The 10,785-nt window shown below is 52.5% G+C and overlaps 1 protein-coding gene across 1 annotated transcript; it reads right to left on the bottom strand.

Annotated features, from left to right (window-relative positions):
- Positions 1-1,149: 1,149 nt before the first annotated feature.
- LGI4 (leucine rich repeat LGI family member 4) lies at positions 1,150-10,785 on the bottom strand. The gene is made up of 9 exons (XM_044668609.1): positions 10,607-10,785; positions 10,193-10,264; positions 9,915-9,986; positions 9,465-9,536; positions 9,147-9,218; positions 8,201-8,370; positions 7,222-7,386; positions 6,594-7,105; positions 1,150-2,294 (listed from the first exon to the last, which is right to left on the bottom strand). The coding sequence occupies exons 1-9, from the start codon at positions 10,783-10,785 to the stop codon at positions 1,980-1,982; spliced, it is 1,629 nt and encodes a 542-aa protein (XP_044524544.1). The 3' UTR covers positions 1,150-1,979.

The raw sequence follows: 10,785 nt of genomic DNA on the forward strand, positions 1-10,785 counted from the left end.
TACCTGATTCAAGTCTTTGAATACCCCAAGACACTTTCCCCTTGCTCCTCCAAACCTCAGGACACCCTCCCCAGGGCCCTGGGGACACCTCCTCTCAGAGAGGGTTCTCCATGCCTTGGAGGGTAGGTAGGGGTCCCTCTGTGCCAGGCCTTATGGCCACCCTATTCTTGCTACTCCTGGGCTGCATCCTCCAAGGGCTTTGAGGACCTGGAGTTACCAGGTATCACAACACAGGTCCAAGTAGCCCCTTAACCAAAATGGCACCTGGTCCCTTTCCCACCTTTCCCTTGTACATGCATCCTACCCTGCTTTCCACTCAGGCCTCTTCAGGAGGACTCCTCAAGGGCATGATTAGGCAACCAGTGAGGTCACAGGGATTGATGTACAAGGATTTGTTGGAGAAGGAGCAAGGCAAAATAAATTCTAAGTGGAGTTGGGGTAGCCCAGGTTGCCCACTGACCACCAGCTCTCCAAGCACACAGATAATATTCCCTCCCCAGATCCTTGCATGCAGTGCCCTCCTCCCTTCTTCCCATTTCTACCCATACACAACATCCCATACAGTAAACCTCCAAGACCACTCTTAGCTCTCCCTATACAGCACCCTCCCTAGAAAACATGCCCCATCCCAGGTAACAGCCCCTCCCTTGCACACCCTCCCTCCCTCCCCAGCACCCTTCTCCCCTCACCCCTACACCCTCCATAGTCACTTCCCTCTTCCCTCATCTTCATTCTGCCTCCCCTCACATTTCAGGTCCCTGATCCCAACCCATAAAACCCCTCTCCCCCATACACAAAACCCTCTTCCCCTCCATGTAGAGCCTTCGTCTCCCCTCACTCCTGTACATATCCTCCCCGAGACAAGTGTGCCCTCTCTTTATGTGCCTCTCCATCCCTTCCCCCTCAATCCCTTATCTACACCCAACATCTAACTTCCTTCTCCTGCTCACCCATAAATCACCATAAAAAAGTGGCCTCTCACAGCAAAAAAAAAAAAAAAAAAAAACACCCTTCAGCTCTGGAAACCCTAAATATCAGTCACGCCTCTACTCAAGCCCCAGGAACATTTCTGAGCCTCCACCCCAAGATGCCTTTCTGCCTCGACCTTTCCCACATATAAAAATAACCACTCAAGTTCCTGCCCTTCTTTAAGGTTTACAAAGCACTTTCCTCACAACACCCCTGTGAGGTAAGGAACACAAATGGGATAATCCTCATCTTACAGATCTGGAAACTGAGGCACAAAACAATTAAACGTCCTGCCCATAATCACATTGTTTAGTGTCAGGAACAGGATTCAAACCCAGCCCTCCTGATTCCAAGGCCAGAGTCAGCCATACCGGTCTATCACTGCCTTTCCTCCGGCTCCTGGCACCTCTACCCAGTTGCCACCATGTCCAGAGCAGTTTCCAGGACTCAGTATGTGGTTTCTCAGGAGATTAAGTCCTCTCAGTGGCCAGGAGGGTTAGGGGTCTTGTCTGGGCCACAAGCTCAGAACCCAAGATTGTTCTGACAGGGATGGTTTCCATCAGACTTCTGGGTCATAAGAAAGTGTCCTTAGAAGTCATCTGGTCCAACTTCCTGCCGTCTACCCATTTTATGGATGAGTGAAACCCAAGACTTCTTCAAACATAGGGTATTTTCTATTACGCTCCACAGACTCCAAGGAACATCTTCTCAGCTCCATCCTCACCCAACTTTCATAGACTCACAGGATGCTAGAACTGGAAGGGACCGTCAAGACCACCTAGTCAGATCCCCTTGGTTTTTTTTTTTTTCCAAGAAAGGAAACTCGTGCCAAAAGAAGACGATGGACTCATCCACTAGATCAGTTGCAGCAGATCCAGAACCACAGACTCTAAATCTCCTGACTTCCCAGCCCTGGGATCTTTCCTTGGTGAGGTGCTGCCTGTCAGTCCCAAGAGTTTCCCAGCCCTGCCAGGCACACAGGAGGAGATGAGTCCTCCATCCCCTCCCATTCAGGCACTGAGGTCCTGGATGAGATGTTGGTAGACCTGGGTGGGGCCCTTAAAGTTGGCAGTGAAGAGGAACCTTCGGCCAGCCACGGAGACGAAGGAGAAGGCCCGGGGAGCCAAGGGCACTGGGGGCCCCAGCTCCTGCAGCAGCTTCAGGAGGCCAGTGTCTGCTTCATACTGGTATACCAGGGTATAGGTGAAGTCGCTCCCCAGGAGGACTAGCTGGTCCCCAGCGATGAGCAATGGCTGGAAGATGAGGGAACCTCGGGATGGCAGAGCCTGCAGCTGACGGAACATGGAACCATCCCAGCGCATGACCTGCAGACATGGAGTTCAGGGTTGGGAGGCAGGAGGCAGCAGCCTAGAGAGCCCTCCCTCCTGCCCTCAGGCTTCTGGGAGTAGAGCCAGTCCAGGGTTTTAGGGAAGGTTCTAACCAGTCTCGGAATGCTGTCCCCAGTCATTCATAACTAGACTCACTTAGCTTCCTGCAAGACTCAGCTTAAATATCATCTTGGTCCCCCAGCTACTAGTACTTTCCCTTCTAAGTCAGCCTGTATGTCTCTTGTATATATCTATATATTATGTGTTTATTTACATGTTCCGTGCGAGATCCTTGAGGGTGGGAATCGTTTTCACTTTTTCTTTGTACCTCTAGACTCATACAGTGCCTAGCATATAGTAAATGCTTAATAAAGAAATACTGATTGATTGATTGAGGCAGCTAAGTGGCCCAACGTACAGAGTACTGGCCCTGGAGTCAGGAAGACTCCTTTTAGTGCATTCAAATCTGGCCTTGGACACTTACTAGCCACTTAACCTTGGGCGAGTCATTTCACCCTTTGGTCTCAGTTTACTCATCTATAAAATGAACTGGAAGAAATGGCAAACCTCTTCAGAATCTCTGCCAAGAAAACCCCAAATGGGGTAACAAAGAGTTGGACACAACTGGTTTGCCTCAGTTTCCTCATCAGTTAAATGAGCTGGAGAAGGAAATGGTAAACCATTCCAGGTGCTCTGCCAAGAAAACCCCAAAAGGGGTCATGATGAGTCAGATACGAATGAACAACAACAAAACGGATTGACTGACTAGAGATACAAAGACAAAACAAAAAGCTGTCTTTGGATTGAGAGCCAGGCCTAGAGATAGGAGATCTCAGATCTGGCCTCAGATACTGCCTAGCTGTGTGACCCTGGGCAAGTCACTTAACCCCCATTGCCTAACTCTCATCTCTCTTCTGCCTTGGAACCAAATACATTCTAAGTTTCCAAGATACTAAGACGGGAGGTAAGAGTTAAAAAAAAACCAGTTTCTACCTTCGAGGAGTTTACTAAGTCCTGTCCATCCTTCTCTTGATATGTCTCTCCCATCTGTTTTCTCTTTGCACCCTAGCTCAGGCCATCATCCCCTCTTTCAGGATTATTATTAAAGCCTCCTAACTTCATCTTCCACCTATATTTCAGAAGTAGCTGGTCATTTTTCCTGTTTTGCTCAAGAATAATCACAAGCTCTTTCCAAAAGTGCTAATAAGCTTAAAATCTTATTAGAAATAGAGCCCAAAGGGGGCAGCTGGGTAGCTCAGTGGATTGAGAGTCAGGCCTAGAGACGGGAGGTCCTGGGTTCAAAGCTGGCCTCAGACACTTCCCAGCTGTGTGACTGTGGGCAAGTCACTTGACCCCCATTTCCCAGCCCTTACCACTCTTCTGCCTTGGAGCCAATATACAGTATTGACTCCAAGACGGAAGGTCAGGGTTTAAAAAAAAAAAAAAAAGAACTAGAGCCCAAAGGTCCAGCCGTCACATTTTATAGAAGGGGAAAGTGAGGACTAGAGAGGTACCTAAGGAGGAAGTGGAATGGTTGGGACTCCAGTTTCCAAAAAGCCAGGCTCTCTGCTATAAGACCCTGCCTCAGTTACTGGATGGAGGCCAAGTTCCTCGGCTTGGAGGCCTCCTCCATCTGCCCCTGACATCTTCTCCAACTTTTTCTCTGACAGATTTCTCTATTTCGTCCAAGTCAGGCTCTCACCATCCTCAAAACCTGTTCCTTTGCTTATGCTATCAACCCACTTGGAAGCCCCCTCTCCATGTAGCAGGGCTCAGTTCATATTCCACCTGCTCCTGGAAACCCTTTCCTGGAGCCCCTTCAGGTCATACCAGATGGTGAGGTCCTTAAATCATTCTTTGTCTCATATCCTTTATTTTGCATGCAGGAATCTGGCCTCCTAGCAGGACTGGGCTTCCTGAGGTCAAGGACAACCAGTCCTTCCACCAGGTCCCTTTTTCAGCAAGCCCCCAGCATGACCAAGCAAAGGGCAGGGTCCTCACTAAAAGGCTAACCTTCCTCCCACTCCCCTTCCCCTCTCTCCACAACCTTCCATTCACCTAATTGTCCCTTCTTTTGTTGAAGGTATCACCAGCCCTCCCAGCCATCCAGGTTCAAAGCCTGAAGCTTCTCCTATCTCGAAATCATCTTTTACATTGATGTCAAACTGATTTTCCTATAGCCTAAGTCTAACCACATCAGTTAATTGTTGCTGTTGGTGGTTCAGTCCTGTTTGACTCTCTGTGACCCTATTTGGGTTTTCTTGGCAAAGATACTGGAGTGGTTTGCCATTTCCTTCTCCAGATCCTTTTACAGATAAGGAAACTGAGGCAAACAGGGTTCGGTGTCTTCCTGGGCCAGAGCTCTATGCAATATGGAGGCACCTACTACCCTACTCAATAAACTATAGTGACTTATTACCTTTAGGATAAAATACGAACTCCCAGGTTGGACATAAAAAGGTCCTTCACAATCTGGCCCCAACCTACCATTCTAGACTTGGCACATTACTTCTCTTCAGACATGCTGTGGTCCAGCCAAACTCCCTTTCCTTACCGGTACTCTTCAAACCTTTCATATCCCACCTCTAGGCCTTTGAACTGGCAGTTCTCCAGGCTTGTCATACATTTCTTCCTCACAGACGTGTGCCACCCCTCCAGTTATAAGTGCCTTCTCCTTCAAATCTCATTGTATCTCTTTTGTATATTATACATTTGTATATTTTTGCATATTGTATATTTGCATATTTTCTTTTGAATATATTTATATATAGGTGGCACAATGGACCTGGAGTCAAGAACACCCGAGTTCCAATCCAGCCTGACACCTCCTAGCTGTGTGACCCTGCAAAAGTCACTAAACCCTCTTAGCCTCAGTTTCCTTGATTGTAAAATGGACATAATAATTGCATTTCTCTCCTGGGACTGTTGCGAGGATCAAATGAGATAATATTTGTAAAGGGCTTGGCACAGTAGTAGCTTAATAAATTAGTAAATAATTATTTATTTAATAAAGCTTAATAAATGCTTGTTTCCTTCCTTCTAACTTCATCTCTCTTAGTTTCCATTCCCTCATTTGTAAACTGGGAATCCTAATAGCACTGTCCTCCCAGGACCATTGCGAGCATCACGTGGGAAAATACATGTAAAGCAATGATTGTCCTATTTATTATTAGCTTGAGAAATGCCCCATTCCGACTGCTCCTTGTGGGCAGGCAGTGAGGAGGCAGCTCTTTGTCTTTATTTTCCAGGCTTGACACTCTTGGTACTAAGGAGGTTCCCTGATTGGCTGATGGTGTGATGGGATGGGGCGCATCAGTGGAAGGGTGGGTTTGGATCGGGGTAAGGGGTTAAGAGGAACAGCTTCAGCAGCAGGGAATCAGATCTAGGATTTCAGGAGTCCAACTCTGAATCCTCAGACTGAGCTCAAAGTAAGAGCATTGTTAAGGGTCATCTCCAGTTGGGGAAGTCACTTGAGGGATGGGCTGGGAGGGGGGATTTCCAGGGTGTGGGACAATGTCACACACTGGGATTGCTGCTGGGGGAGGGGAGATGGCAAGGGGGAACCCTCACAGGTGTGTGAGGGATCTCAGCCCCAGAAGGGCATTCTTGGAGATGGAGCTGATGTGATGTCAGAGGAGAAAGGAGACCATACAGGAGAGATGCTGTGAAGAAGGTGAAGCCTTGGCACCAGGGTGCATATGAGAGGGTGAGGGAAGGTGAGGAATCGAGGATGAGGGCAGTGAGGTGGTTCAGTGAATAGAGAGATGGGAGATCCCGCTTTCAAATCTGCCCTCAGATTCTGCCTAGCTACCTTACTTATCCCCCTTACCGAGCCCTTACCCCTCTTCTGTCTTGGAAGACAGAGGCAGCTAGGTGGCTCGGTGGGTACAGCCAGATCTGGAGATGGAAGGTCTTGGGTTCAAATCTGGCCTCAGACACTTCCTGGCTGTGTGACTCTGGACAAGTCACTTAACCCCCATTGCTTAGCCCTTACCTCTCTTCTGCCTTAGAATTGATAACTAGCACTGAAGGTAGGAGCAGCTAGCTAGCTTACTGGCTACATGGACAGGTGGCTTAGTGGATTTACAGCTAGGCCTGGAGTTGGGAGGTTCTGGGTTCAAATGTGCCTCAGATGCTTGCCAGCTGTGTGATCCCAGACAAGTCACTTAAACCCAGTGGCCTAGCCCTGACGGCAGGGTCTCGGAACCAACTGATTTTACACCTCGGACCCCCGCCCACTGCCTTTCAAGTTGAGGAAACTGAGGCTTGGGCAGGTCAGGCGGCCGCGGGGCTCACCATGGAGTCGCCCAGGTAGCGGGTGAGGCAGAGCAGCACCTGGTCGGCCACGAGGAAGTGGCGGGCTGAGTAGACGTCCTCGGCCTCGGGCACATCGGTGCGCCGAGTGAAGCGTCCCTGGCGCCAGCGGTAGAGCACAGGCCGCTGTGAGGCCGAGGCGAGCAGCAAGTGCGGTTCCCCGGCCAGGGCCAGGGGCTCAGCGTCCGTGTCGCGATGCCAGGCGTGAAGGCTCTGGCGCGGGTAAAAGCCGCGGGCCGACCCGTCGCGGCAGAGCAAGGCAGTGCGGCCGCCCTTGGACGCCTCGGCCACCACGAAGCACGGCTCCCCGTCCAGCCACAGCAGCTCGGCGTCGTTGGGCTTGAGCAGCAGCGCCGGGGCCAGGGCCTGCGACGGCGACAGGCGCAGCCCCCGGCTCGGGCGGGACCACAGCTGGGCCCCACCCCAGAGCCGGGCCACCAGCACGAAGAGCTGCGGGCCCAGCACCAGGGGCTTGCAGGCCACCACCGACGGGGCTGGCGGGAGGGGAGGAGGCCGCGTCAGCGGGGCGGGCCCGGGGCGAGGGGGCGTGGCGAGGGGCGGGTAGGGGGAGGAGTCTGGAGCCCGGGAGATGGCGGGGGAAGGGGCTCACCCGGGATCTCGCCGTCCGGCCGGAAGCGCTGTAGCGTGTAATCCCAGATAAGAAAGAGGCATCTCCCCTCAAAGGGCTGGGCCAGCACCACGTGCGGCTCCCCCAGGTACCAGAAGGTTTCCACCCCGAGCGCCGGCTCCCCGAGGGTCTGGAACCAGGAGAGTTCTAGGAGCGGGTACAGGGAAGACAAACAGGCTTCATCTCCCACCTCGGAGCCTTTGCCCTGGAAAGCGACCCCTAGGGCCCTCTCTGGACTCTCTAGGAGAGGCAACGCAAGCACCCCTTGTGCAGGAGGCCTTTGCGGATCCCTTCCTTCCCCTCCCAGCTACGAACAATCGACTGCCTCGTATTTAACTACAAAAACTCGAACGCCCACACATCCCACACCCTTACCGGAATATGTGGCTATAATCTGGCCTCACATACCCCCTAGCTGGGTGACTCTGGGCAAGTCATACTCCCAATTGCCTGGCCCTTACAGCTCCTTTGCCTTGGAACCAATATAGAGTATTGATTCCAAGACAGAAGGTAAAGGTTTTTAATTTTTAAAGATACATTAATTTTTTAGAACTGCTTTATTGGAGAAGGAAATGGCAAACTACTCCAGTATCTTTGCCAATAAAACGCCATGGATAGCTTTGGCCTGCTATGGTCCAAGGGGGTCACAGAAAGTCAGCGTTCGGTCTCCGGTGGATTAAGGCAAACAGAAGTTAAGTGACTTGCCCAGGGTCACACAGCTAGTGAGTGTCAGAAGTCAGATTTTTAACCCAGGCCAAATGCTATCCACCGAGCTGCTTAGTAGCCACCTTAGCACTCTGCTAGGAATCAACAAGTATTTTTAAAAAATTAATTCTAGGGCTTGTCATTCTAACCCAGGAGATATTGGGAATATCTTCTGCTGGATGAGCTGAGCTGGCCCCATTCCTTCCTTCACAGGCTCTGTCTGACACAGGACCTGTAGCTCCTTGAAAAACCTTACCCACAGTCCTGCAGTGGAAGGTCTCTGGGTCCAGGTGCTGGAGCTGGGTGTTGGCTAACGGAGGGGGCCCTGCACAGGCTCCAGCCCCGACACTAGCATTCACTTGGGGCAGCCACACAACCAGCCACAGCAAGCGGCAATCACAGAGAAATGGGTTTCCCCGAAGATCTCTAGTGGTGAAGATGAGAGGAAAGGTTCAAGGTCTTCCATTTCCTGCCATTCCTCTAAGCCCCACTGAAGTGCTCTGAGTTCCCATTAGGAGCTGAAAGGCCAATCCAATGGCAAATGATATCAGAAAGCTCAAGTCTGAGATCACAGAAGTAGTGAGTAACTGAGCTGAGATTTGACCGCCTCTGCCTGAGTTTAGCTTGGGTGGCATGGGCCTGGGAGACGTGGGTCATGGGAAGGGAGGACTTGGCTATGTGTTTAAACAGCCCTTCTCCAGCCTATTCTACATCCCCAGCCCCGGCCCTCCCAGAATCACAGAATTTCCAAGTGAGAATGGGCTTCAGATGACAAATACTCCAAATTGGACCATGTTCCTGACAAATGGTCTTCTTTTAGTTTTTCCTTTAAGATCCCCCAGTCATGGGTGAGCCCACTACTTTAAGGCAGCCCATTCTTGCAAAGCTAGGAAGGACCTTGGAGGCCATCCAGTCCTAGTTAAGTGACTTGTCCAAGATCACACAGTAAGTGGAAAAGACAAGATTTGAACCCAGGCTCTGACTCCCAAGTCAGTCCTCTTTTTCCCTGCCTCCCCTTTGTGGAAGGTTCTCTTTCCTTCATGTATCCAGCTTCTGCCTCTTCCTTCTGGACCTAGCAGCTGTCTCTACCCAATGCTCAGCTCCCCTCCCCATTCCTGGAAGTTGGGGAACATTTATGGGAAGAGCCCCCTTCCTGCTCCCACCGCCAACCCACTCCTCCCTTCCCCTCCCCTGTAGCTCACACGTGGCTCAGGGTCTCCAATCCTCGGAAAAGGAACTTGGGCAGAGTCTGTAGGTGATTATTGGCCAAACTCCTGGGGGTACAGAGAAGGAAGTAAAGGGGGGGACACACATCCAGTATCCCCCTCCCCCCTCCCACAAGGCTGTGAGGCATGGCAGGGACTGGAAAGACCAAAAAGAACCAAAGGAGACTCTAGAGTGGGAGCAGCTCCAGTTGGGGAAGCCACTTCAGGGGGATTTCCAGGGTGGTAGGCGATGCCACAGACTGGGACGACTGGGATTGTGAGTGGGGGACGGGAGATGGCATGGAGGACACTCACAGGTGTGTGAGGGATCTCAGTCCCCTGAGGGCGTTCTTGGAGATGGAGCCAATGTGATTGTCCTCAATGAACCTGGGGGAGGAGAGGAGGCCCTAGGCGTAACTGCAGCCTCTGGGACCCATCAGCAGGACCCTGGAAGCCTCCTCCCATGAGGCAGGTGGAGCCAGAGACCTCCTTCCTGTTTCAGAGTTGGGGTGACTAGCACAGAAAGGGCAGCTGCCCAGCTTGGGGGCACACTAGCCCAGCTCTCCCACAGCCTCTAGCTCAGACCCCCTCAGTGTGGAAGGTAAGATGAGGTGGGGGGGATAATGGGAGGATCTCTCACTCCCCCCCCCCCCCAATTCTCAGCTCTCCCCTCAGCACATGCAGTTCCCAGCCTCCTTCCTGGTGGCTCATCTCTTTCCTCCCCCAAATAACCCCTGAACCCCTTACCCCACAGGCCCCACTCACAGATAGCGGAGGTAGGAGAGACCGGCAAAGGCATCATCTCCAATCACAGAGAAGCTGTTGGCTGTGAAGAGCCTGGGAAGGATGTTGGGATTGGGGTCCCGGCCGGCCGAAGACTCGGGAGAGGAGGGCTCTGCCCTCCTTCTCCTCCTCTCCCCCTCCCACACACACTTTGGCCCTTCTCCAAAGCCACATTTCTAGCCCCCACCACTCCCCTCCCTTCCTTCCCATTCTCCCAACACGCCTGCTGTCTGACTGGCCCAGAGTCCAGCCGGGCTTACAGAAGGTGCAGGGAGGGGACTTCCAGGAAGCTGCCAGAGGTAAGTCGAGTCACTTCAGATCTTACCAAAGACCTAAAGGGACAGGGAGCGTCCTGGGTCAGCCCTTGGGCCAGCTGGACTCCCGGGCTCCCAGCTCTATCCCAAGGACCCAAGCACCCAAGCCCATTTAACCTCATGAAGCTAGTCCCTGGCCTCCTTCTAGGGACCCAGGAATCCCCGCCTCCCTTGCAGGGATCTAATTCTCTAGATCTGCCCAGGGATTCTGGGACCCTTGCTTACCCCCCTGGACCCCAGCCCAGGGACCCTGGTATCCTAGCCCCTGACCTCCCCCCCCCCCCCAGGGATCCAAGCCTCCAGCCCCCAGTCCCAGGGGCCACAGCCCCCAGCTGGGCCACTGGCTTTGGGCAGACTCACAGGGACAGCAGGGTAGGGGGGAAGCCTTCAGGCACTCGGGGGGAGCCGTTGCACAGGGCGCTATCTTTGGTACAGGAACAACTTGGGGGGCACTTTCCCTTGGGTGGTTCCCAGGCTGTCTCTGCCCCCCGCAGCAGCAGCAGCAGCAGCAACAGACTGGCCCCTTCCAGCGCCCCCAT

This window comes from Gracilinanus agilis, chromosome 3, assembly GCF_016433145.1.
Source record: "Gracilinanus agilis isolate LMUSP501 chromosome 3, AgileGrace, whole genome shotgun sequence".
In the NCBI taxonomy this organism is placed as follows: domain Eukaryota; kingdom Metazoa; phylum Chordata; class Mammalia; order Didelphimorphia; family Didelphidae; genus Gracilinanus; species Gracilinanus agilis.

Coding starts and splice junctions, on each gene's coding strand:
- LGI4 (XM_044668609.1), bottom strand. CDS start 10,785: ATGGGGGCGCTGGAAGGGGCCAGTCTGTTGCTGCTGCTGCTGCTGCTG. Junction 10,265..10,606: donor CCCCCTACCCTGCTGTCCCT/GTGAGTCTGCCC, acceptor CTGTCCCTTTAG/GTCTTTGGTAAGATCTGAAG. Junction 7,106..7,221: donor GCCGGACGGCGAGATCCCGG/GTGAGCCCCTTC, acceptor CCCTCCCGCCAG/CCCCGTCGGTGGTGGCCTGC.